Raw genomic sequence first — 27,677 nt, 5'->3', positions numbered from 1 at the left:
AAGAATTAACCACATAGGGGGAACCGGGTCACGAGTCACGTGACCAGCTGGGAGGATGGTGGCTCCACCCAGTGTCCCAGTTGCCTGGGACGGGGATCCCCCTACGAAATATCCGATAATCTTGGCCTTTCCCCGCCATTGGCTCACAGAGCTCTTGGTCATTCCATCCCCTGCATGCTTCGAGAAATGATAATGAAATTGCCAAGTACTAAAAAACACCCCCAAAACAAATGCCCACAAAACAACACCCATTTTTTTTTTTTTTTTTTTTTTTTTTTTTTTTTTTTTTTGCCAATTCTTGTTCAGTTGCACCAAACTAGTTACCATTAAGCACTGACCAGAACAACTTTCGTACCAAGAAAAGAAACATTGGATAGGCACTGTTTCTGTGTTTCTGTATATCTTGCCATTTGGCAGAAAGAGGTTCTCTGTTCATTAATTAACTCCCAAGTTTATTTTCACTATTACCCATGTCCAATCAGGTGCGAGTGTCCACCCACGCCAATATGACAGATGTGATTGCATTGTAAGGTATAACCAAACCAAATTCAAAACTATCAGCTTGGCTTAATGCCAGTTGCTAACCTTTGAGCAATTCGTGCTATTGATCTATTTAATTTATTTTCGGTGTTACTCATTCGTATAATGTTTCTCTTGTATTTCTCTTCGGTATGAGCCGAAGGTAACGTTTGGTTAAAAGGATAATGAACTAATATAAGCATGAGAAAACATTATAATAGTATGAATGCCATGGGTTGTGTAATTAAACAACACTTCCCTGCACGTCCAGTGTCTTTCCTTCGCTATTCCCAGATCAATTAAAGGAGTCGCATTCGCCAATCCTGGGACTCAAGAGCTCTCTTATTCATTCAAGTCTTGTCCGGTGAGGGCGAATTGACCCGCCCTATTGAAATCACTAATCAGGATGTCACTTCCTTCGTCTGACCGTTGGATGCCACCTCTGTTGTAGTACCGGTGTTCATGATAGTGTAAGATGTGGTTGATAAATGACGCATTGTGCATGCACCGAATCCTTCTCTTGGCATATATACTTGTTCACAGATTTTCTGACATTGTCACTAGCTGCCTGTGAGGTGATAGTTCTTTCCTGTGCATAATAGTAAGGCGTGGCAAGATGCTTGAGAAACATATGTGGCACCAAGGCCGTAGAGCTCTGGTTGAATTCAGTGAGTTGTCTCCAGCTTGTCTACTTTCTTTGGCACTATATAGCTGCCCAATCATTGAATCCATTGGATCCCACGTGAATGATTATTAAGGTTGGTATGGGGCTGTATCTCAGTCCCCCTTGGAGGTCACTCGGGCAGTTGGGAAGCGTAGTACCCCCCACGGCTCCACCAACTAGTACACCTCGTAGCCTTTAATCAGCCCCCAAGGTTGTGGTTCCCCGTGGTGACGGCCCTCTCCCGAGCCCTCCTTGTAAGCTGTCGCCAAACAGCCAGATTCTTCGAGCCCTGCAAGGAGAAACCAGAAATCTATCCGAGTATATATTCTTTATGGTAGCCTATGCCGTACATGCATGTCAGTATGAGATAATTTATTGGTATCCAGATGTATGGATATAATATGGTAACTGTAATTATATATAATTATATCTAAGCTGGAGTTGCATTGGGACACGGCATGTAAATACCCTTAATGATATTCAAAGATAACTATCAATTGTGGTAGTGAGTTTACTGAACCTGAAAAATGACCCCAACATTTGTTCATATGAGCATTATTTATGCCAGTGGATTCTGCAAGAAATTGTGTAGTTCTGATGAATAATCAAAGTACATGTAAGCATACATTCCACGGATTTGTCTAGTCTTTTCCTTTATTTGCCTGTATTGGCGTTGCCCATGGTAATTGATCCCCGGCTTAGGTTTCATGTTTCCACAAGATTCGATTCATTTAAATGTACCAGATCTCAGCTCTGGCGATATAAACTCATGTTGACGGCAATTACTCTGATATATCTTTAAGTTGAAGTTAAATTGGCACCTGTAATCACCCATACTTCTTTTTACTTTGGACTTGCGTTGGGACATGTAAAATAACCATAGTTCCTTCTCTGGTTGATTTGTCCTGGATCATGTTAAAAACACCTAATTCTCTTTAAGCCGGAGTTGTATTGTGCGTGTAAATACCTTAATTGTTTAATTTGGTGTTGCATGTAAACTATACACATTCCATTGACATAAAGAACTTTCGCCAGAAGCATGCCTATTTAAACTTAAGGCCAATTAAGATTTCCTTGCTCTTCTCATGCACGTAGCTCCCGACTACCTATCTCTGTTTTCCAGTTATCAAATTTATGATTTTTTTTTTTTTTTTTTTCTTTTCTTTTTTTTCAGCCTTTATTATTTTTTTTTTTTTAGTTATTTTGGCATGTTAAGCAATTTATTTTAACTAATAGTTGTAGCAGAAGAGTATTATAATCAACAATATTCATACACTGTTTATAACCTCTAAAACTACAGAAATGAGCCAAATTGCAGACGCCTTTCTTTTATTTTTTATGTTTCCTTTTTTTTCATTTATTTATTTTCTTTTTCTTTGCATCCCGCCAATATTAAAGGTATTGTTTAACTTTGCGGGCTGCCGATTTAAAAAATTTCTCAAACCAAGATGAAATATGCGTACAAGTGCATGTAACTAATAAACCCTAAAAACAACCATTATTGAGAATGAAAAGCTAAAACTACAAGGCAAACCCCGATTTTTAAAATAGGCGTCTTATAGATGCTTAAATAGTACGCATAAGTGTATGGGATGAAATTAAGATGGTATTTCCGGTCACTTTATATTTCAATTTTTGAAGAACTAAATAATTATTTTCGAACGCAATTTTTTCTGGGCTTCATTTTTGTAACACATCACAGACGCAGGTGACAAGTGTGACCTTCTAGCTCAGATTTTTAAAAGTCAAACCAATGTTAACCAATCCCTTTAACTCTTGCAGAATCAGCAGCAGACCACTGGTCACCCATATTCCCCTCCTGATCATCTAAAAAAAGGCAGCCACATGTACATTTATGAAACGTGCTGAGTGAGTAATCAGTGGCTTTCTCTTGATATAAACCATGGATGGGTATCTGCGTAACATCATCTGAATTACAAGAATGCACTGCCATCCTCCCCCGAAAACCAATTATCAAAACTACTACAGTTGGGTAAATACCACCCATTTTATCACATAAAACATTTACGACTTCATTTCCAGGTTCACCCGTTCACCTACATGTACACTTGAACTAAATGGCTTACTTCATTTGTATGTATTGTATTAAAAAACGCAACACATGGAAAATATGACCGAAGCTTAACAGGGCTCAGCCACATCCAAATACAAGCCCATGCCCGCCTATCAATATCCATTAATTTCCACTTGACCCCTTCCGGAAATATTGTTTCATCATTATTTATATTTACCGCTATTAACATTACTAGCAAAATTATTATTTCAATTGTTGCCATTCATGATATAGTCGATATCATCTCAGTTCCAACTACTCACGGGCAATCTAGGCTCCTGTACTTTTACGCTTCAACCATGAATTGTAATGTTTCATTGTGTTGAATATTGACAAAGCGCTATATAAAAACAATCGCTGCTTGCCGAAACCCTTGAACTTGCCCCTTCCAAATGAGCGCAAAAATATTGCAAAGTATTGGTAATAATCCTATCCCGATTGAGGTAGGAGTTCCATGCTAGTTCGCAAAGGTGAGTGCATGGTAAATTGACCGTTACTGTGTTTTCTCGAGATTTAAAACTCAAAAGCACTCCCAAACATCGAAATCCATTTAATACAAACCTAATTCCAAATACCAATCCTTTCAAGGCGTATGAACCGAACCATTATTGATGCTTCAAGGTGTAGATCTTGGGATATTTATTTTTATATTTCATTATCAATACTACCAGCTCTATGGTTCCTTTATTTACCGTGTTTGTTTTCTATCTAGGCCTATCCCTTTATCTATTATCATTATTTTGTTTTTCTTTATTTATTCATTTTTTGTTGAAAGACTGAGAGAATTCCATTCAATCACATTTCAAGCTAGCCGGACAGGGATAAATTCGAGACCATGATCAGATTAAATCAAAGAGGTCAACATTTATCTTTCAAGCTGATTTATTGCGCATACTATAGACGGCCTTTATGGTTTATCCGCCAGCTGAACCAGGGCCTAAAACAGACAAGTCTAGTCCATGGTTACATCTACTCAGAAATAGAACTAGGCCTAGCCTAACTTCCATTGTGAAGTTGATACTAAAGATGTAGGTCTAGCTGTAGGCTGCGCACAGAACTGGCAGTAGACTGGATCTGACAAAGAATTGACTTTTCCCATTCAATTTGATTTGAAAAAGTTCGAGCATTTCTCCAATTGCAAAAACGACGTCTTAGAATTAGGCCTAATTCTGGTCCTAAATAGATATTCTAATCCTATACCAGGGCTCGAATTAAGAATTTAAAGGGGCAAGGCCATTTTTTAAAAGGGCACTTAAGGGAAAGGGCAGGCAGTTTTCACTTTATGGGGCATCCAAGGCCACCAAAAAAAGGGCATCAATAATAAATGCACTTTTCAATGGGGCACATGCACTGGATTACCGCAGGGCACCAAGGCCACAGCAAAAAAGGGCAGTTATTTTGGCCTTAAGTCTACAAATATTTGAAAGGGCATCAAGGCCATTTCTGAGGGCATCTAAGGCCATGGCCTTGGATGGCCTTGGATTAATTCGAGCCCTGCTATACGTATCAAATCTGGCCAAAACTATGAAAACGAATATAATTTAGGCATTGAGATCTTTAATTTATCCAGATCTAATCTAGCCTACTTCTGACGTAAAGTCTAGACTAGGCCTACCCCAAATAGACTACCCCAAAAATCTAAACAACCGGCTTCGGAATTACAATGAATCAGAGTTATTGGCCAAGCCGGGCACTACGTTGTAGTCCTGAGTAAGACCAGGTCCAGGCCAGGCTAACGTTAGGCCCGGGCTCGATATTTATTTATATTTTCACCTATGCGGCAGTGGTAATGCCACTAATTTCTTCAGTTTAAACGACGTTTGTACCCAATAAGTAGGCTTGTGTATCAATCCATTCTGTATAAATTCATCTGAATTAGCAGCAATTTCAAAATTTAGACCCCTAGGCCTAGACCTTGATCCACAGCCAAGTGATTAAAATTAACTGCAGGCTAGGTCCACATCTACATGTGCTATGGCGTGACATTAAAATAGGCCCTAATCGCTAGCACTTGCATTTTCCCTGGATCTTGGACTTAAAGCCCCGGTTGAATTATCACTGCAAAATGAGCGAGATGTTAATCTAGGCCTAGCGTTATTGTCAGCTGTATTCCCAGGTTCACCCCCTGAGTTACCGCCGAGTTAACCCTCATTCTATTTCTACTACTAGTTTCAGGCACTATAGGCCTACTAATGAGAATGACACAAGTTCACCAAAGCCAGAGGCCTGCATTACAGGCCCTAGCCTAGGCTGGTTAACTCACCGGATGACTGGTGGCTCGTCGTGGGTTAACGTGGGTGGGAGGTGGTTGCTTGTTGTCTGTTGAGAGCTCTATCTCTGGTCCATCACGTAGCGAAGGCTCGATCACCCCCGGTCTGGTCGGCTGCTGGCTTGCCGGGCTCTCCGTTGTGGCCCTCGTTGCTCCGTATGGCACTCTGACCGCATAGACTGCGTGGACGTGGGCGTCTCCTTCAACCTTTGGCTCCTTTCCCCCTGCCTCCTCTGCTGGTTGATCCTTTATGTTCTCCCATCTTGAGCATTGATTATTTCATCGAACCAGTCAAGTTTTGATGTCTGCCGCGATAATTATACTTTAGAGTCGACCGTCGAAATTGAGGAGCCAGTATCGTAATGTGGTCGAACTTAGCTTATCGATCTGCAGTGCAGTGTAGCTGGCCTACTTGCGACTAAAATTGAGTTTTAGTGAATTCACTTGTCAGATGTCTCCGAGGCCGAGGTATAATAAATTGGTTCCGTAGATCTGTCCGAATTAAAGGACTATGCCGAAGCGAAGAGTACCTAGGCCTAGGGCTAGGCCTATAACCATCTTAACAGTTTCATCCCAGATGTACGGTATCAGTGCCAGTGGAATATGTTCCGATGTTATTAGGTTTGAGTCCGGCTAGGGTTGGATTTAGTTTTCCGTGTATAGATCCAGATCGCGATATAGAGTACCGTGTATAGTTCTATCTGAGATATCTCCGTGCATGGGGATCGTGTTTCCGATAAATCCGAGTAAAAGGTACCGTAGTACCACCGTGATCATAAAAAATGTCTTTCCCGGACGGAAATTAGACTTTCCCGGACGGAAATTAAAAAGTGAATGACTCGATTTCATCCGCGCTGATCGCGCATTCAGAGCATTGGCGCATTTCGGATGTGTAAAATTACCGCGCACGCTTTAATGTGATACAATCCTTCCGGGTGCGCGTTTTGACCGACTTCCCCCAACAGAAGTACACGTGACCTTGACCTCCTTCTGAAGGGCAGTGAACTGGTTCATAGTCAATATTTGTTTACATACTAAAACTTGTATTCTCTCCCAATAGAATTTATTCGATAATCGAATAAACATATTATGTGAGAAGTGAGATTTATAGATAGAGTCAATGGCGACAGTAGTCAAATATGACTAATCGCCACTCAAATCAACATAAGAAGAAGCACCGAAATAAAAAATCGCCAAATATCCAAAACCTGAGTGATTTTGAACGAGTGTTTATACATATAATAAGCCCTTGGTAAAGCAGTTTTGTAACTGAAAGGGCTACCCTGCTGAAATAAAATGGAAATAAATATATTAAAAAATAAACAAAACATATGATATGGTTTATTAATTCGAAATCTTAAATTGCAAGAACAATCAATTATTTCGATATGTTTTGCAACCTGGATAATGCAATCATTAATTAATATACATGATATTAAGACAAAAGGAAACTTTTTCTGTAAAGATATAGACCTAATAGTACGGAAGATGTTCATCATCGTAATGATTTAGTGAAGATCAGTTAGAGATTATATTTGTCTCACTATGAAGGCAAATGAGGATCATACGTTTCGAATGTATAACCTTCCAACCGAGAGTCGTTTGCAAGATTTTTGTTATAGGTCCTACTGATCTTCATAAATCACACTATTTATATGAATTTCTCTCGTTTAATAAAGTGACTACAATGTGTTTTTTATTACATTCAGTTCCATTCCGTCTTTTAAAAATGTTAAATGAGTGGTAGATAGGCAATCTACTATCTGAACTTGATCATAATTCGTGATGCGACGGGTGTTGTTAATTGATTTTATTGAATGTTATGAAATTTATTTTCTTTAGCTTACCTGTAGGAAGAGAATTATTGCTGACTGCAAAGATGGCGTTGGGCCTGGCAAAGCTATTGTTACCAAGCACATGTTTATTCAATCCAGTCAGTTTATCTGCTCTTAACATGTCTCGAACTCTCCAATCACTCCAATAGACCGACTGATCAATAACTGATATCCCAAAGGCATGGTATCCTTCACCAAGGTTGAGGACAACTCGACGGTCATGACCAGAGAAATCACTAGACTCTATTAAATCCAGGCCACCGTCGCACCAGTATAGACGATTATCTTCAAAGGAATGAATAGTAATAATAATAAAAAAAAACCACAGGGCGTTTTACGAAAGCATTTTCGGATATTTTCTCTGACATAATCAAAAACCATTGCATCGGAGTGATTTTTAATCAGATCAAGGCAATTGATTCGACTTTTCAGATGGAAAAAAATTGGAACGTTATACCATGTTTAAACGCAGTGTAAACAGTGCTGACATTGTGAGCTTATCGGTGCTTTATCGGATGATCGGTGTGTGAATTCACCTTCTTGCCCCCCCCCCCCCCATGTTCATAGTATGATATTCAATTAAAGCAACATTGAACATAGGTTAAAGGGTTCTCTGGCCTGACTATTCGGTAAATAAAATTAATCAATGTTTTTTACCCAAAAGACTAACATAAAGGGACATTCTTCTTCCAAAATGTAACACAGTGATGCAAATTCATTAGAGGGTTGGAAATAACTAAACCGCTGAAATAAGCGCACATAGATCTCACAATTATTGTTCGTTTTTCTCCTGACTCTGTATAAACGTTAAATTTCCCACTTAAGTTCTTGACTTCCCTTTTGTTTAAAAGTTTTCCTCTTGTTTTACTTTCTCCAATAAGATTTTTTTTCTTGGGTTTTGGCTTCATTTAAGGTGGATTCCCCCTTCTAAGGTCTAAATAAAATAAAAAATAGACTGTGCTTAGGTTTGCATTGGCAGATTGTTGAGATAATATATCATGTCTACTCTTCATGAATTCCTAAAAAAGGTCCTTAAAATTTCCTTTTTTTCTGGTCTGAATATCAAACATTTTCAGCTCTCGCTCGCATAATTTGGTTAGTGAAATACGTATGGTCTTAATGAATTCCTACAAACAAGCCTTAGAATGTCTTTCTTTAGGTCTGAATATAAAAAAAATCAGATCGCGCATCGCACTCGCAATCATGTTCATGAATTCAATGCTACAAAATGTGCTTCATTTGTTTAGATGTAATACTTTAACAAGAAAATCAGCACGCGCTTGGAGCTTGCATTAGATGGCTAAGGTGAAATACTCTTCATGAATTCCTGAAAAATAGTCATTGAAGTGTTTGAGGTCAACACACATTTCAGCTCGCACTCCGCGCTTGCATTGTTTGTTTAGCATGTTTAGTGAGACTGCATGGTACTTATCATGATGTTTAAAAAAATGTGCTTATCATGTCCTTTTTTTAGGTCTGAATATCAAAAGTTTTAAGCTCGTGTGAATTCTTCGGTAACATCGAAATCCTGCTTATTTTGAAAATATTATCATAAATGAAATTATATGGGAAATCTTCTCCAACAAAATCTTGATTTGAATAAAAAGATTTTAAAAATCAGACAAGCATAATAAAGCCGAAATTTTAATAAAATCTGACGTACAAAAGTAATGACATTCTAGATTTTAGGGACTTATCATTAGATACCCAGGGGGATGGAAGGTTGGATTGATGCACTATTTTCCCCCTTTTACTTTGAGCATTTTTTTTTCTTACTCCGTTGAGACAATGGTTTTTTGCGCCTTTCATATGATTTGTCATTGGAACAATTTTTTTTTTACTCTGATGATGAGTTAAGATTTTTTTGCTCATATAGCAAGTCAAGTTTTCTTTTTTTAAATTTCCAGCCCCCTCCTAGATATCTAATGGTGCGTCCCTTATAGATGGGGGAAACGAAGGCATCGCTCATTCACAGTTTTTTGTATTGTATTCTACGATAGAATATTCATTTCGGGACTAGAGGTGTCTATTCTCATTTTATATATTGTCGGAAACAAAGTTTGATTCATCCCTGAATGTTGCTGCACATAGTGATTTGGCAATCTTAATAAACTGTCAATGAAAATAATGTGCAAAAATTAAATACTGTATCATGCCAATAATAAAAGAAAATATACATCATCTTTCCCTATTTACAATATTTCTGTTTCTCTTTCCCTCTTTTCTAATTTATTTTATACTAAATATATTCCCTATGTCTTATTTTAGGTCTACTGATAAAACTTTCTTTCCCTTTATTGTATTCCTTTTTATTCATTTCTCCTTATTTCTCTTCCTTCCTCCTACTTTTGGCCACAGAGGTAGAGCGATTTGATAATATTTATCGAAAATGAAAGTCACAATTAGCAAGAGATGATGAGGCTTAATGGACTTTTTATCGCCATTATCTCAAAATTTGAAAGTCCGCTAAATGAGAGATATGAGACGTTTCAGAAATCAAAATTCTCGTTACTCAACTAAGTCCTCGGGTGCAAGTGCCATAAGGCATGTAAGGCATGTAAGGAAAGGAAATACCGCCCCCGACCTACGGTACGCCACTGGAGATTTGCAAAGATGCATCCTTACGTGCATGTTACAAAAAATGAGCTCATTGTAACCGCTATGATGCATAATACTCAAATTTGCACCCTTCCCCATTTGAACAAAATTTGAAAATTCATATCATATAATTCCTATATTATTCACCTTGAAAGTCTAAAGCTAACCCGTTAGTCCATCTCAAACCTGTGTCTATAATAACTCTACGCATGTTTCCATCCATGTAAGATCGTTCAATCACCGCACTACTCCGCCAGTCGCTCCAAAACATTATACTGATTTAAAAGAAAAATATGAGTATTTCATGAATTGTTTGTTAAAAAAGAATCATCTATAAAGAATAGTTTAATTTCCGGAGTTTTCAGGTAAATGCATTTATACCCAATAAGATTAAAACTTTCTTTAACACAAAACTATCTGTAGTATTGTTTGATTGATTGATTTTTATTTGGCAAGTTACCAAAACATATACACAGTATAGCATTAAAACAACAGGCTTGCACAGGATGACCCACGAAAGCTTGAAAGCTTATTTCCAATGGGGTCCTTGACATACAGAATTAAGATAATAAAATGCTCGCACTAATCCATTGGCAAGTGAAAGACAACGCTTATTAATTCTAGATTAACATGCGGTCAAGATATCCACCCTTCCAGAGGAGAAGCAAAATAGAAGAAAATCGATGTAAATTTCTTATTCATAATAACATGGCTGACTCGAGTTAAAATAACTGCATCGCGCGTTTCAATATAGCAGCAGTGCTGACTTTGAAAACTAATAATTATTCACACAACACCATACAATACTACGTTCATTGACAATAAATGACATTTGACCTTGATAATGCGACCCAAGACTTATTTGTGATACTTGATTAACCCTATTTCCACATTTCATAAACTATACTATAAACTTTGAAAAGTTATGACAGCAATCTAATAATTACCTCCAAAATGGCCACAGTTCAATGACCTTAAATGACCTTTGACTTTAGTGATGAGACCTGAAACTCGGGCAGGATGTTTAATATATATACTTGATTGAACTTATGTCCAAGTTTCAGGAAATAGGTCCATATATTTGTCAAGTTATGATGACATTTCAAAAATTTAACCTTAGTTTAAGATTTGATGTTGATTCCCCCAACATAGTCTAATTTCATTGACCCTAAATAACCATTGACCTTTGTAGTCATATGACCTGAAACTTAGGCAGGATGTTCAGTAATACCTGATTAGCCCTATGGTCAAGTTTCATGAAGTAGGTTCATATACTATTCAAGTTATTCTGTCATTTCAAAAACTTAACCTTTGGTTAAGATTTGGTGTTGACGCCGCCGCCGCCGCGTCGGAAAAGCGGCGCCTATAGTTTCATTCTGCTTTGCAGGTGAGACAAGAACTATGAGGTGCAATTAAGAAGCATTTCCGACACATCATTCCTTTTCGCAACCCCACACCCTCATATAGGTACCTTCACTTGAAAGAGGATGAAGCAAAATAACGAGGAGGTACAATAACATTGACTTATTTTGATGTCAGGGGGATTTCGTATATCTAGTCGAAAGTGTTATTGAAGTTATTGCCCTTCCCTAGATGCAGCTCAGATAATTATTTTTCTCTTACCCTTCAACTGGATGAAGAACTATAGCTCTCGGTTTAACAAGATTTTTAACAAGCGTTTTACGGTCCAATCCATCTAGCGTTGATACAGATATAGAACGCATAGCAAGATCCGTCCAATAAACCAACTTTGAGATCGAGTCCACAGCAATGCCGTCTGGTTCTAATATAATATGAACAAAATTTGTAGGACAGTAATACCGATGTCGATATCCAAAAATAAAGAATCGGATTTTCATTCAAAAATTGTAAAATGTATTAGGTAGTAAGGTTCAAACTTAACTATGGCCAAAAGGTCATAAAAAACTCTACTCTTTCCAACGGAACTTGGTTGGAGTTACCCCCCAAAAAAAAAAAATAATGATAAATGAATAAATAAATAATACTACTAATGATAATAATAATAATGAAATCAAATTTCTATTCTCAATATTTTTCTAACACTGACTAATTTAGGAAAAAGATGTCAGTTTTCTTACGTCCAATATTTTCTATTGCTATAGTTTCTTGCCAGCTTCCATCAACGGTAGCGCGGTTGACCTCTCGTTTTTCGACGTCTGTCCAATACACCATATTTTCACTCTGATCGAAACCAACTCCAATAGGGTTTTTTAGCCCATTCAATCGCAGTGCCTGAGGTTTGAAATTGGAGTTGATGTTCACCTGATATATACCACGATGATACGTATCCGTTACTAGGAGAAAGTCATGATCCACCAAATCTAAAAGTAAGAAATGGGAATACAAAATGATCTGAAAATTGAATAACAAGCTTGGCCTTACCCTAGGTAAGTAATGTATAGCTATCTACATCGTACTTGTATTTTTTTCTTGAACGATAATGAGTACTTCAGTCAAAATTAAGCTTTGGGAACGTTGTTTTCTAATTTGCTAATTCTAATGCCAATGCATATTCTCAACTCGCCGAGAGGTTTCAAATAACTTCAAATTTGCAAAATAAAGTTTTTCGTGTTAAATTTTGTTAATTGAATCTGCTTGTAAACACTGATAGAAATATTAACCCTTGTCTACCCCCCCCCTCCCCCTATCGACAAATTTCGTCACAATGCTGTCGCGCGAAATCTTTTTACCGCGCCGCTCGCTGAATTTTTAAGACTTGCGCATCTTTTGAGACCAAATTTGCGAAGCCCGGGTATACGCGGTTCCGAAATAACGGAACATTTTGTTAGCGCGTGTCAGTCGCAGAATTGCTTAAATTCGTGATTCCGTGTACAAAGTCATTGCAAATTTTTTTTCAACCCAAAATCATAAATGTATGATTATATTTACTTTTATTGGTTTTATGGATTATGTGCTCTTTGTGATAGCAAAAAGGGTCCTTGACAAAGGTCATAGGAAAATATATATATATATATATATATATATATATGAAACAAAGATTTGTAAAATCCAAAAATACATGCGAATTCTAAAAATAAAAAAAACATACGATTTTCTTGTAATTTGGCCATTTTTGTAGACATGTTAGAAATATAAGACATGATACTCTCACCAAAAGTTAGCATTCTACTAGCTATATAAAGTGAGATAAATGCAAAAATATGCACAAAAAGCTAATTTAAGCCAATACTCTTATTTGTATTATTGATTAATTAGAAATATGTAAAAAAAATTGTTTTCTTGTAGTTTACATCCGGCTCTACGCGCTGCTAATTTCAGCGGCGATCGCGCAATCAACGGCTGAGATCTGGGGGCCGAGACCTCCCCCCCCGTAGGCCTATATCCTGGCCTGAAATAGCCCAGTTGAAATATGGTTAAGCTAGATAATTAAAAAACAAATTTTAGATACTTACTCATGGTTAGAGATGAAATAAAATAATTTTATGTCATATTCAGTTACATTTGCTCCCTTCATAGTGGGGAAAGTTGGGCATTGATTTTTTGGTTCCTCGGACAAGATAAGATCAATGATTGCAACGTTTTCATAGAAACTAAACTATAGCCTATAGTTGAATTTGAAGGATAATACATACTTGACTGACAGTCTCTGCCGTTTTCAGCTAGATTGTATCCCATGGTGCAACGGCAAACGTATCCGTTCGAATGATTGTAGGAATTTAGGCATAACTGTTGACATCCACCGTTATGAGATCTACATGGATCTAAACAGAAAATATTTTAATATTCTTGTAAAGAACAAACTCCATATCATCAATATCCAAATAAATTTTCTATATTATGAATGCACACATGGAATTCCCGTTTAAAACGAACCCTATTCATTGTTTGTAATCCACTCCATGTTGCAAAATGCAGCTGCGCGTATTGTAATACATTAGAACAAGCGCAGCCACATCATCCCTTGACTCCCCTGGTTGCCCATGAAGAACGCATAGTCTTTAAAATCCTTCTTTTGACTTTTCATATAGTCAGAACTTCCCCAGTTACAATAGGTCTTTGATGCTTAATTACCAACCCTCAAGAAATGTACGATCCTCATCATCTCTTACAAATTCCAGTTGCTAAAAAAATCATGCGGGGGAACAGGCCTTTGCTCCTGCAGGGCCTTATGGGCAGCCAAAAGGGCCAAAATGAACAATCTAAAAGAATAAGAAAACTCTCAGAAATAAATGCAGCCTCTCAGACTCTCTCAGGAATGAATTATTTTTGTGATAACATAATTATATCCCCGCAAAACTGTGATTGTGTTTATTTCCAAGAATATTGTTTCAATTCCGTGTGAACTTATGATTCTGCAGTTGTCTTCATTTCTGTGGTTGCTTTATTTCTGTAGTTATCTTTACTTCTGGAGTTTTTTTTTGACATCGTTTTATTTTCGAGGTCATCTTTATCTGAACGATGACATTTATTTGTAAAATATACTGCTGAAATATATTTCAATTACGAGATTTTTTTCTGAATGTGTCCTATAATTCTAAATCTTTATCTATGATTGACAAGATTTATTTCAGAGTTGTCTTTTAATTCTCAATTATATCCATTTCTGGTTAAATACTTTTCTTTCTGACTTATATACTAGTCTTCCAAAGTAATGTATGCATTTTTAATGTTAAATTTCTGAGATACTACATTTATTTCCGAGTTTCTTTATTTGGAGATTGTTAATTTTGGCCTTTTTGGCTGCCCATAGGGCCTAGCCTGTGGAATTCTCTCCTACAGAGTTTGCAAACCCAGACTTCAGCGACCACGTTCAAGGGCAACCTGAAGACATACCTGTGTAAGAGTGCTTTTTGATAGACATTGACTTATTGTTCAGACATGTATTATAATTTTGTAAACAGTGTTTGTTGTTCTGCTCTGAAGCGCCTTGAGCATCTACTCAAGTCAAATCAAGTCAATGACGTCACCCACTCACTACTTTATTTGTATTTTATTATATGAAATTTGTACAATCATATTTTTCTCCTAATTGTCATGTGAAATATGAGTTTATTAAATGTGGAATTACCATCATTTTAAAAGTTTGTGATTAATTCAAGTCGGTCATGAGTGAGGGACATTTTCGACTTTTTCCATTTGCATATACCAGAGCTTTGCATATTACTGTTATGTGAAAAATAAGCGAAACTTTGAAATACCATAGCTTACTTGATTTACCGTACCGATTTTGATGAAATTTTTGGCGTTATACTCGTTTGATTTTTCTCTTTTGATTCACATCAACAATGTCCTGGGGTGGACTTGACCTCTAAAGACATGCTCCCTATTAAAGAAGGACCAATGAATGATTCTTACTGTGTATTATATGCTGCCTGGTGTCGGCGTACATCGTAATTCCATACACTGCCTCTCTCATTGGTAATTCCCTGACTGCTTTTCCAGTCTCCTTGTTGCTTACGTATATACCTTGGTTTTGTTTAAGCTCGGTCCACATAATGTAATCCTACAAACATGAAAAATAATCGGTCAGCTACATGTATATGGTTTCCAGAAATTTCAGCTGGCACGAGTGGTCAACCGTAATAATCTCAGAAGATACCTTTATTCATGTGCGTGTATATGGATGGGTCTTGTTAATATACAGTGTATGTATTTGTGTGTGAGAGTGATCAAATAAATTTAAAAAAGATGGTTTACCACAAAAGCATGCATTGCAGCAAAAGGCTGAGTAGACCTACAAGCCATATATCCACAATACTTAAATTACATACATGATATCACTATGTAAAGTGTAAAATAATTTCTTATGATAATATTAGGAAATACATTGAATTGGGTATTGAATGTGAAGTAATCAATTCTTAATCACTAAAGGGCACATACTGACGCCGCCTTCGTCTGAAGGTGCATGTGAACAAAACCCAATTCAGTCTAATTTATAAGCAATACAGTGCGTCCCAGAAAAAACGAAACCGAGATTAAGCGATGATTTATCATAACTTAATCACAAATACAATAGACAAATGACCTACCCATGTAAGGCTTAGAATCTTCTCTTTCATCTGGTATTACTTAGATTATTCCTCACTCACGCATGAGTGAGCCAAAACAATTTGAAAAAAAAAGATACCAAAAACTCATTTGGCGGGGGTACATGATATCTGAATTTCAAAAAGAAATTAACATACCTAAAAGGTTCAATATCTGCTCTTTAATTTGATACCTTAATCACAAAAAATGGTCAAGAAGTAAAAAAGTTATGATCCCTCGAAACAATGCTTGTATTTCCATAATTTCATTAAATAAACGTGTTTTCAACGGAATGGTTAATAAAAGACTCAATGCATGTCTGATCGTCAACAAAACGTATTGTCAAGTGAGTTTGAACGCTAGCCTGTTGAACATCTTCATTTTATGAAATTGTTTAAATTCAAGCCTTATTTCAAATAACCAGAACCTTGTTATTTTTTTTTACCATTTTCTGTAATTGAGGTATCACATTAAAGAGCAGATATTGAACTTTTTAAAAATGTGGTTTTCTTTGTGAAACCCAGATGACAGCCCGCTAAATGACTTTTTGGTATCCCATCTTCAAATTGTTTTTGCACATTCATGCGTGAATGAAGAATAATCTTAGTAATTTCAGATGAAAGAGGAGATTCTAGGTTTTAAAGTTGTAGATCATTATTTCTCTATTGTATTTGTGATTATGTTATGATAAATTATCGATAAATCTCGGTTTTGTTTTTTGTGGGACGCACTGTATCGGTTTCGATATTATTTTTTTATCGTGTGTACATAAGTTCAGTGCTATTTATTCAGATTCAAGGGGAATATTTTCCCAATATATTTTTGTCAATGGAAATCACATAAAAAGAAGAATAAAGGCCTCGAATCTCGACATTAAAGCCTAAATTGTAATCGTAAATTATTTGTGTTTGCATTATTGTCTAAGCTTTTTCTTTTGATTGGGACTACGGCTTATGAATCGTCTTACCCCAAACACACACACAACAAACAACATATACGGGAAAAAAAGTCGTAATAATTTTTGATACGGAGCAATATTGACCCCCCCCCCCCTTGGTCTCTGCCAAGGATTGCACTATCGCGACGAACAATTGCAAGAAGGTAGAGAATGGCATAATCTAGGCGGTTGCATTGGTAAAATATACCGAATTCATTTATTAAAATCATGATTATTTACTCAAAGAATCATACTTTTTTTAAACTTTAAATCGCTAACCAAAGTCTGAGATGGCAATTTTGGTAGAAATAATCTTTAAAGTATTCCTAAAATTTGTAGATGAAAGAAATTCCGGTACCAAAATCGATAACTATTTTGTTTTTAATTTCTTGTGTATTTTTCTCTTTTTTCGTATTTCATTTTGTTTTTCTTTTGTTATACAAAAAATTTTGTCCGTGACATAATTTCTGCCATAGATAGCATCTAGTCGAATGACTTTTGTTTATGGAAATAATTTTCTTTATACATAAAATCACGTTTTAGAACAATTTCTAGTAAGATTATGCACTTCCATAATGTTGCGTAATTTTAACCGGGTACCCGGGTGTCACAAATTAGGCATCTTATTGTCATGATATTGCTCTTTTTGTACGATTCCTTCGTAAACTAGCCTAATAGCGGAATAAGGTTTTATCGTCAATAAAAAAAGAAAAGAAACGGAATCAAAATGTCACTCTCTGCAATCAAACCCTCTAACAGCTTGACAATGCATGCCTGATGTTGTTCGGATAGCGTTTATTTTGTTTATTTTCCATACCTTGTAAATGGCAAGATCGAAAAATAACGAATTTGTCTTGGAAAGAACGTGCTTCATTTCTCCGCCGTCGTAATTAACACTGATAATAACTCCTCGATTGACAACACCAACGTATAGTCTAGAAATACAAAGAATCAAATTCAAATTGGAAGAAAAAAAATATCTTACCTCTCGCAAACAAAATATCAGTGTTATTAAGGATACAGTGTTTTCCCCAAAAGCCACCATATTTTAGCTCATCTATTTCATGAGACAATAAAATTTGCAGCAAATTTGACACTCTTTAACAAACAAACATGAGTAACATTCTTCTAGGGATTAATAAAGAATTCATACAAACTCAAAACTTTTTTATGTGGAAAGACATTTTTGACAAAGTTGTGATGTGGAACTAATGAAGACTTGTGAAGGCAAGTTGCATGTAACATTCTGTCTTGTTATACTCATTTCTGACTCCCGTGAAATAACAAGAGGTAAAAACAAAATATTGGTTCTTAAGGAAACGGGATATACGGGCATACTATAAGTGTATACTAAAATGAAAAGAAATATGCTGAAATCATATGATGTAGATCTAAAGCAAACATGTATTGATTTGCTGAAATAAAGACTCATACATATTCACAGAAGATTTGCATTTGCATGTCAAGGGACCTATATTTAATGTAGGCAATAAAATTTACCTTTGTTCTTCATAATCAATGACAAGGCCACTCATTTGAAGTGCGCATTGAGAGTGGCTTATGATTTCAATCCTTTGTGTACCGTCTAAAGAGGCTCGTTCAATCTGACAAGGCGGTCCAAATTCTGTCCAAAACATTATTCTGAATAAAACAAAAATCAGTAAGCATTGTAAGGATGAGTTCCTTAAAATATCAACAATTTAATTCTTTCAGAAAAACTATGATGAGATTCGAAAAATATGATTGCTTTCTACATGACCGAAACAGTCGGTAATTACATACAATGCATGATTGGATGAAATTAAATTCTCAGAATGAAATTAAATACAATGTTTGCAAAGTTTTCTGCGTCATGACCTTTTACTATCATACAAATAAGTATCTATTAGATGAACCACCGCCTTATCTCATGATCTCTGAAATATCCGGTGGGGGGGGGGTTAATCATCAGTTCTTTAGTATTTTTCTTATACACCTTTACCATGTTTGTTAGGTTTGCCGGAGAGTATTACCAAATCTCTTATACCACGATGACACGACGATAAAAACTTACGTTGAGCAGCTAGGGCTGGATTTAGGTAAGTATCACTTTGTTTCCTGCATTCAGTAGCAGGTCCTGGTATAAAGGACACATCCGGTCCATGACGCCCCCCCCCTCCCTCGATTCGCCCCTGCCTACACATTATATTACATTTCAACGTATGTACTATTTAAGTTATCATAGCGTTATTGGATATAAATTTTGGAGGTAATGATTTGATTTGATTTTAATGTTTTCTTCTGCAATTACATCATTCGTATATAATACATTTTCCATAACATAACAAACTATTGAGAACTTTTTTGGCATGAATCATAACTAAGTGTACTAAAATTATCATTACAAACAAAACTGATCTCATACCAAATTAGTTAACATTTACAATTTGCAGGAGAAGGATTGTCATCATAAGCAGATTGCTTGAAAAAATGACAACCCCAGGTTAAAACTCATTGATTCATATAATACATTAATACATCAGAATCGATATACAGTACATTTCATGAAAAACAACAGTAATATAATTTGAGCAATGAAGATGGAGATGATAGGGATGAAGATGATGGTGAAATGGTAAAGATGAAGGCGATGGAGAGGATGATGATGGTGATGATGCTTTAATGATGACACATCGACACAGAAAGTTTACTTCAAATATTCTGATATCAACACAGATTTAACGTTTGCCTTAAATGAGTAAAGAGACGTGGATCTTTTTATAGATTCTGGTAGAGAGTTCCACAAATCAGGACCATGGTGTCTTATGGATCTCTGCGCAATAAGCAATTTGGGGTTGATTAAATGGAAATTAGAAGAGTTCCGCATAGGGTATGAATGGATAGATGTGTTCATAGTATAAAAATTGTGAAATGAAGGTGGGAGCATGTTATTTACGTATTTGAACATAAGCAGTAAGCTTTGAAATGAATTTATGTCAAAAATAGTTAGAATCTTTAGTTTATGGAATAATGGATTTGTGTGTGATAAATATTGCGAATTAGTACAAATTCGAATTGCTTTTTTCTGTAATAAGTATATTGTATTAATTTTAGTTTTTGCACACGTTGCCCAAACTATATTGCAGTACGATATATATGGCAATATTAATGAATTGTATAGTAAAACAAGTGTAGTATGAGGAATTATGTTTTTCATTTTGTAAAGTACACCTACGTTTCTGGAGATGTTAGTAGTTATACAACGTATATGTTCATTCCAATTTAAATTTTCATCTATTGTGACACCTAAAAACTTTGTTTCTTTTTTCCTTTTGAGAGGAATATTATCTATGTTTATGTCGTATGGAAACTCAGTAATATGTGAACTTGTATGCTTAAAATACATAAAGTTTGTTTTGTCTATATTAAGTGAGAGCCTATTACATTTAAACCATAAAGATAGTTTAGGTAACTCACGATTAAATGTATCTACTAAAGTTTCTAAGCTAGTGTTTGAACAAAAAATGTTTGTGTCATCGGCAAATAATACAAATGATAATAAAGGCGATACAGTAGTCAAATCATTAATATATATAAGGAAAAGTAAGGGGCCAAGGATCGATCCTTGTGGAACTCCGCATTTTATTGACTGAAAGTTAGAAGAAATATTATTGTGAGTGACATATTGTTTTCTATCAGACAAATAACTCTCAAACCATGATAGTGTGATTCCCCGAATTCCATAATTTTCAAGTTTTTTAAGTAAAATCTGGTGGTTCAGAGTGTCGAATGCTTTGCTTAGGTCCATGGATACTCCTATTATGTGTTCTTTATTTGTCATTGCATTTGTAATTTTATCGTATATTTGTATTAAAGCCTGATCAGTTGAATGCCCTTTCCTGAATCCATATTGGTTTGAATTTAGAAAATGAAAAGTATCTAGGAACTTATAAAGTCTTTTGTAAATAATCTTCTCTGATATTTTGGATATGCTGGGGAGAATGGAAATAGGCCTATAATTTGTTATTTCGTGTGGATTGTCTTTTTTTAAAACAGGATTTACCTTTGCAATTTTTAGGGAATCTGGACATTTACCGATGCTGATCGACAGATTAAAAATATGACACAATGGAGAGACAATATAATGTATGATCTGCTTAAGGAGGAAAGTACTAATTCTATCATATCCCTGTGATTTGCTGGATTTGAGATTTTTGGTTATTTCAATTATTTCCTGAACATTTGTGGGGTTAAAGAATAGGGAAGAATTGATGGGTGTGGGAAGAAATTTGCAAAACTTTGATTTGGTCTGGCAAGGTTGTTTGTCAAAGAGGGTCCTATGTTAACGAAAAAGGAATTAAAGGTATCAGCTACATCATCTGAAGTTATTGCAGCAGCATGAACTGTGAAATTGTCTTTTGGTAATACTTTGGGTTTCTTGCCAATCAAATCATTGATGATCTCCCATGTGGCTTTCATGTTTGATTTAACTTTGTTAAGTTTCTCGGAATAAAACAATTTGCGAGAAGCCCGAATTATATTGGTTAGTCTATTTCTATAAGTTTTATATTTATTTTTGTTTTGAATAGAAGGGTTCTTTAAAAATGTCTTGTATAGTTTATTTCGGGTATGTATGGATCGTAGAATTGCTTTAGTAATCCATTGCATTTTTGCTTTTCTTTTTTTGATAGGTGATAGAGGAAAATTTTTATCGTAATATTTCTGCAATTTTTGGTTAAAATTTGTGTAAGCAATATCTGAATTTGACTCATTAAAAACATCTAACCATTCCTCAATCGCAAGATCACTTTTAAACGATTCAATATTGATTGGTGATTCTTTATTATACATTGTAGATTTAGGTGAATTTTCTTTTGAAATATCATTATCACATAACAAAAAAAAACGGTAAATGATCAGCTATATCAGATATTATTAATCCGCTGGAAGTATCTCTGTTTAATATGTTTGAAAATATGTTGTCGATAAGTGTTGATGAATGGCTATCAATTCTAGTCGGTTAACCAAATGAATGCATAGTGTGTAGGAATAAATCGTTTTCATTTTGGGATAACAGGTTAATGTTAAAATCACCCATTCAATATATTTGTTTATCTTCTTTTGTTATGGTATGAAGGCATGCTTCAAGCTCTTCGCAAAATAAATTTGCATTGCCTTGAGGGGGTCTGTAAACTAACCCAATAATCATATTTTTGCCTTTCGGCTTCATGATTTCTAAGAATAAAGTTTCACTTTGTTTTAATGATATTTCTTTTCTTATTTTAAACTGCAAAGTTCATTGATGTAAAATGCTACACCACCTCCTCTTTGATCTTCACGATCTCGCCTTATAAGATTATAGTTTTGCAAGTTGAATATGTTAGGTGAATTATTATGAAGCCATGTTTCCGTGACACCAATAATGGAGAATTTGAAATTATTTAGAGTAAAGAGTAATGATTCCAATGATTCAAAGTTTTTGTTCAAACTTCGGGCATTAACGTGAAGCAAACTGAATTTGTGTTCTGTGTCTCTAAATTTAGAAGCAAAATCTTCAGTTGAGTAATATTTATTACATGATGCATTGTTTGTATTGAAAATAGAAAAAAATGTCTATGTCATTACTCGTGAAGAATAAATGATAATACCAAGATTTTAAGATCGAAGATATAACTGGTTTGTATGTAAATTTTCTGTGCCGTAACAGTATGATGACGGTGGTAATGGTGATGATGGTGGTGGTGGTGATGATGATGATGGTGGTGGTGGTGATGATGATGATGATGATGATGGTGGTGGTGATGAACCTCTACAAAAACAAATGCAGGATATAGGCTAAAACCAAGTTGTGCTCTTCATTAGTGTATAAGCCCAGACCGCCTAGATCTAATTGGTTGGCATAGCAATACTTCTTTCAGTGCATAGATACATCTAATATATGTCGAAAAAAGGTGCGTAGCCAAGGGGGGGGGCGGTCGCCCCCCCAAACGTCCCCAAAAAGAAAAAAAGAAGGAAAAAAGAGAGGAGAAAAGGAAAAGGGAAGGGAGGAAAGGGAAGGGAGGAAAGGGAAGAAAGGAAGGTAGCTTTGTGGTTTTTTTTCTTTTTTTTTCTTTATTTTTTTCTCAAAAGAGAAACTCCTTCACTCTTCTTGCTCTAAATTTATATATGAATTTTGCTTCCGCGCTGCGCGCGGTTAGATGACAATATTGAAGTTCTCCATTGTTTCCCCCACCTTTTCTCTAACCCTGTTTTTCCACCTCAGCTATGTGCTTCTTGCCAGTTAAAGTTAAAATTGTATACATTAGGGCATGAATTTGAGTAATGTTAGGCCGAAGTAAATATATGAAGTTATTTTTTTTTTCAATTGATCGCGCAACTTCTGGTTTGGTCGGCTCCGGGCGGGTAAAATCTTCATATCAGTTTCTGCCGTCACCTCCATAAAGTCAACTTCTCCCGCTTTTCAGCTCATTACTAAACAACCATAAATTTGGGGCAAACAGGTTCCTAATTTAAAAAAAGGAAGGTATGAAATTCGTGTCGTATTAAATAAAAAAGTACAATATTTTTTATCAAATTGTATTCAACTTCATGTCATTTCCCTGTATGCATTCATCTCCTGTCCTGTTTTGCGCCCTCAGTTTGAAATTTTGAGTGACACTTAAGTTTCTTTATATTCAAAATGAAGCGCTTCAGGATAAGTCAAAAAAATTAGGCATCCTTTTTTTATATAGATAGTTTCAATAAATCGCAGAAGTTTCAACTTTTTGCGCACTATTTTCCTTGTAATGAATTTCAATAATCTTAGAAAATCAATTGAATTAGAGCCGATTGGGTATTCATCTACATTTGATGAAACGTCCGCCCTTTGAAATTTCAGAGTTTCATTTAGTCTGCGCGGGGAGGAATATCTTCCTCTACCAATCTTCTCCTGTTTTGCGAGTTAAAAATATACACTGTTGCTAAATTGTGTGTAATCAAATCTGATCTTTCCAAAGAAAGTATTCAATATGTCTTTGAGAAAACCCTTTTCTCGGGACCCTTTTTATGGCAAGAAAAATTGATAAAACGCTTTAGCTTAGTTATTATCATTGTAATTTCCTCCATTGTATACCTCTTTTGTGCATTCACAATAATTTGAAAACAAGGTTCAAAATCGCAATGTAGTCAACCGAATTGGAGGTACTAGAGACAAGAGAAACGGCTCCTTTTAATTTTAATTTATGAAACACTAAAAGCTTCGCGCGGGAGGGGGAAACTCCCCCTTCCTGCATCCACCCCCTAGGGAGCGCGCTTTGCGCGCTCTGTAAGTGTTGGCACGCTTTGCGTGCATTTACCGCCCCCTCCAAAATGAAATCCTGGCTACGCGGTTGGTCGAAAAGACGCGTGCCCAAACCCTTATTATGCCAATATTTTCTATTCTATACAAAACAAATAGAGGGCGTAAATAAGTTAAGGAAAACTTACTTTTCGGCAGGATCGATGACAATGCTTCTTGGTCTGAGGATCTTCTCTTTAAGAAGAGTTGTTCTATATGATCCGTCGTAGCGAGATACTTCAATAGTTCCCCTATGATTATCCGTCCAGTACAAGTGTTTTGTCAACCAGTCAACAGCCATTCCTTAGAGGAAAATGATTGATTACAAAAATTGTGAAAGTACATGCCATGATGATGTTAAGTCAGTTTTTGATGTTAAGTCAGTTGATGTTTCTTTGCAATGAATTTCGCGTCCAAAATGAAGATAGCCAGATATTGAACATAATATTGAAAGGGATACCTTGTATAAAGAAGACCAAATAAATAAATAAATAAATAAAACAAAATCACCAAAGATTCGTTGAAAATACAACAAAAAGATTAATAAATCAATATCATTTATGTACTAATTCATTTAGAGGGTAGAACAACCGCTCTTCCCCCGAGTACAAGAATTAACTTCTTCAGTTCGAATTCTGAATGCATAGGTACTTCAAAATATTGCCAAACAAAAGTGTTAATTGTTAACAACGTGAAAAAACGGAAGATAGTTGAATAACATGCCTTGTCCCTGGGGGTCAGTCAAATGTATTACTGTACACAAGCGTGGCCAAATTATTTCCAATCACCACGCTAAACGAGTTTTTCTCTTTGTCCAAAATAGCCCCCTAAACAAGTTTTTTTGCGGGCAATATCTACACATTTTAGCCCCTAAACAAGTTTAGGGGCTATAATCGCCAGAATATGACCCCGGGAAAAAAGCTAGGGGGGGCAAACATACCCTAAACTCGTTTGGCTAGTCTTTAAAACAAAACTTTTAAACGCGTTTTTTTCCTTTTGGTCACTCGTATGAACATCAATATATTTCACCCCCCCCCCGGGCCTCTAGCTAATGATTATCTTTGGCATGGAATCTAAATGGCCATATTACCACCTGTTCCCGATCAATCATACCAAAGACTTATAAAAATGGGACCTTCTGCCTTTTTGCTTGGCGTTCAGCATTTAGATTGGAGAAGGGTATTATTCACATTATTATGTTAGGCGGGGCCGGCTGGCAGAGCAGTTCCTAACTGAAGTGGCTACCATGGGTAAAAAACGTTATTATTATTATTTCATTTACCACATACATTTATGAAATTTGCGAAGGCTTGAATTACGTTACCTTCGACTGAGCTGGTTGCTCCCGTAATGTAGCGGACAGTCGAGCCAAACCTCAAGCTTGCCATCCCTATGGCTTTAGTTGCGACATCACTATAGAACACCAAACCATCTTCCAGATCGACGGCTAGAGCAACGGCATGATTGCGATTAGTTAACATGTTGGTTATATTGTAGTTATCAGTGATGGGAAAGTCGGGAAAATTACTTGGATATCTGGAAAGCTTTGTCCGAGAGGCAACAAATAGTTGGGGTGGACTGATGGCTCGTTCTGAAAATAAAAGAATTATAATAAATCAAGCCTTCCGGGAAGAACACAATGTCCAGGAGTGTGTTACACAGTATGGAACATAATGTAAAATTATTTTCACACATTGTAATTTGATTTTTTTTTCTCGGTGTGAATCGCATTTTTACATCCCCTAGTATGAAAGCGCTGTGTCATCCCTATTACACAGTATACAGTTATACAATATCCATATAATATTCTCTCCTTTTTCTCAAATATCACCTAGTTCAATATTTGGAAATATCTGAAAAGATATTTTGTCTGGTTGTGCAATATTTTCTTCTGTATGGCGTCCTTATCGTTCTTTTACTGAATAATACAAAGAGATGAACTGCGCATACATATTTTTTTAAACGACATTAACAATATATCTTATTCTGAATAATAATGATCATACTAAGAGCATTTTCAAGAAATGATTTAAGCAATAATAGTAATGGTAATAGTAGCAATCATGACGATGGTAATCAAGCGCGTAGTCAGGGGGCCGTGGGGGCGTCCCCCGAAAAAAACGCCACCAAAAAGAAAAAAAAAGAGGAAAAGGAGAAAAAGAAAAAGCGAAAGGAGAAATCGGAAGAAAGGTATAATTTTGTTGATTTTTCCTTCTTTTTTGTCAAAATAATAAAAACCTAAACGAAACGTTGATCTTCTCTCTTCACACAAAATTTTGTTTCCGCGCTCTGCGCGGGAAATGAATCGTAAGCGCCTTTCCCTTTTTTCCCTCATTTTTTTTGTACTCTGTTTTTTCCCCTTCCCTACTGTGGATATCGTATATTCTTGCCAGAAGTTATAAATTATATATGAGTGTATAAGATTGGATTAACACAAAATATTGGCTCTCCTGTTCGGAGCGGGAAAACATCTTTTTAATCGATTTATAGTCTAAGAGATGCCAAAATTGTAACAGGTTAAAGTTTTAGAGATATTTCTAAAATTCAGAGCTTCGACGCCATTCGCGGGAAGGCCTATAATCTTTCCTGCATATACTCGGCTTCTACTCTGTTTTGCGACTTGAGTTCATTTCAGTTAACTGTAAATTTAAATCATATCAGATGTGACCAAGGTATGCATTTTATACCACTTCTGCTCTCATTTTTTATAAAACGTTTTCGGTTTTTCGGAGGAATTATTTCAAATAAAATAAAGGAGTCAATACGAACCGATAGTTCAGTGAGGAAATCACAAGAAGTATTTTTCTTCTTGGGTGTGTGATAGAGGACTCAGAAGCTGACAATCAAGCTGACATATCACCTGATTTTACATTAAAGTCAATTATAACTCAAAATGATTCCAATTACCTGTTGACATTCTTTGTTGTATTTAAAACTTTTGTTCATAACAACACTTTTTTGTTATCGGAGCATGGGGTTTGATGGAACTGGAAATTAAGTCGCCCCTTGCCGCTCTGGTTGCGCTCAAGGAATTGCGAGGAAGTGCAGTAATAATACCTACCATCTCGACATGTTCTTCCATCTGGGGCCAACAGTCTCCCAGTTCCACACAGACACGTAAAACCATCGGCTCCACCACCTACGCAAAGGTAGCTACATGGGTTACTGCTACAATGAGCTTTAAAGGAAGAAAATGAATACATATGACTTTCCTTAACTCACATACACACCCACACACGAACTACTACACACTCAACATCAGTCAGAACATAGAGCTATGGTCAGAACACGGTTATCTTTATAGCAGTATAGCTAAACAAGGTCGTAAGTGGTGCTTATAGGGCAATGAAACCTTTGGAACAAATAGGCTTGTGTAGAAACAGAAAAATCAAAGAATAAGAATAAAGAAAGTTTGAGAAAAATCGGACAAATAATGAGAAAGTTATGAGCATTTTAATATTGCAATCACTAATGC

At 36.0% G+C, this 27,677-nt stretch overlaps 1 protein-coding gene and 1 long non-coding RNA gene across 2 annotated transcripts in view; both read right to left on the bottom strand.

Annotated features, from left to right (window-relative positions):
• Positions 1-27,677, bottom strand: part of LOC121410076 (low-density lipoprotein receptor-related protein 6-like) — a 67,578-nt gene that overhangs the window by 21,837 nt on the left and 18,064 nt on the right. The window contains exons 10-20 of the mRNA XM_041601934.1: positions 27,264-27,380; positions 25,527-25,793; positions 24,352-24,505; positions 18,409-18,549; positions 17,726-17,843; positions 15,297-15,444; positions 13,574-13,702; positions 12,059-12,301; positions 11,583-11,742; positions 10,107-10,234; positions 7,374-7,646 (exon numbers count right to left, since the gene is read on the bottom strand). Coding sequence (XP_041457868.1) covers positions 7,374-7,646; positions 10,107-10,234; positions 11,583-11,742; positions 12,059-12,301; positions 13,574-13,702; positions 15,297-15,444; positions 17,726-17,843; positions 18,409-18,549; positions 24,352-24,505; positions 25,527-25,793; positions 27,264-27,380 — 1,878 coding nt within the window. The remainder of the gene's footprint in view (positions 1-7,373; positions 7,647-10,106; positions 10,235-11,582; positions 11,743-12,058; positions 12,302-13,573; positions 13,703-15,296; positions 15,445-17,725; positions 17,844-18,408; positions 18,550-24,351; positions 24,506-25,526; positions 25,794-27,263; positions 27,381-27,677) is intronic.
• Positions 299-6,326, bottom strand: LOC121410077. Its single transcript, XR_005969274.1, has 2 exons — positions 5,521-6,326; positions 299-1,472 (listed from the first exon to the last, which is right to left on the bottom strand). It is a non-coding gene; the product is annotated as an uncharacterized LOC121410077 (long non-coding RNA).

Source organism: Lytechinus variegatus, chromosome 3 (assembly GCF_018143015.1).
Source record: "Lytechinus variegatus isolate NC3 chromosome 3, Lvar_3.0, whole genome shotgun sequence".
NCBI classification, from domain to species: domain Eukaryota; kingdom Metazoa; phylum Echinodermata; class Echinoidea; order Temnopleuroida; family Toxopneustidae; genus Lytechinus; species Lytechinus variegatus.
This window is presented reverse-complemented; position numbering and strand designations above follow the sequence as displayed.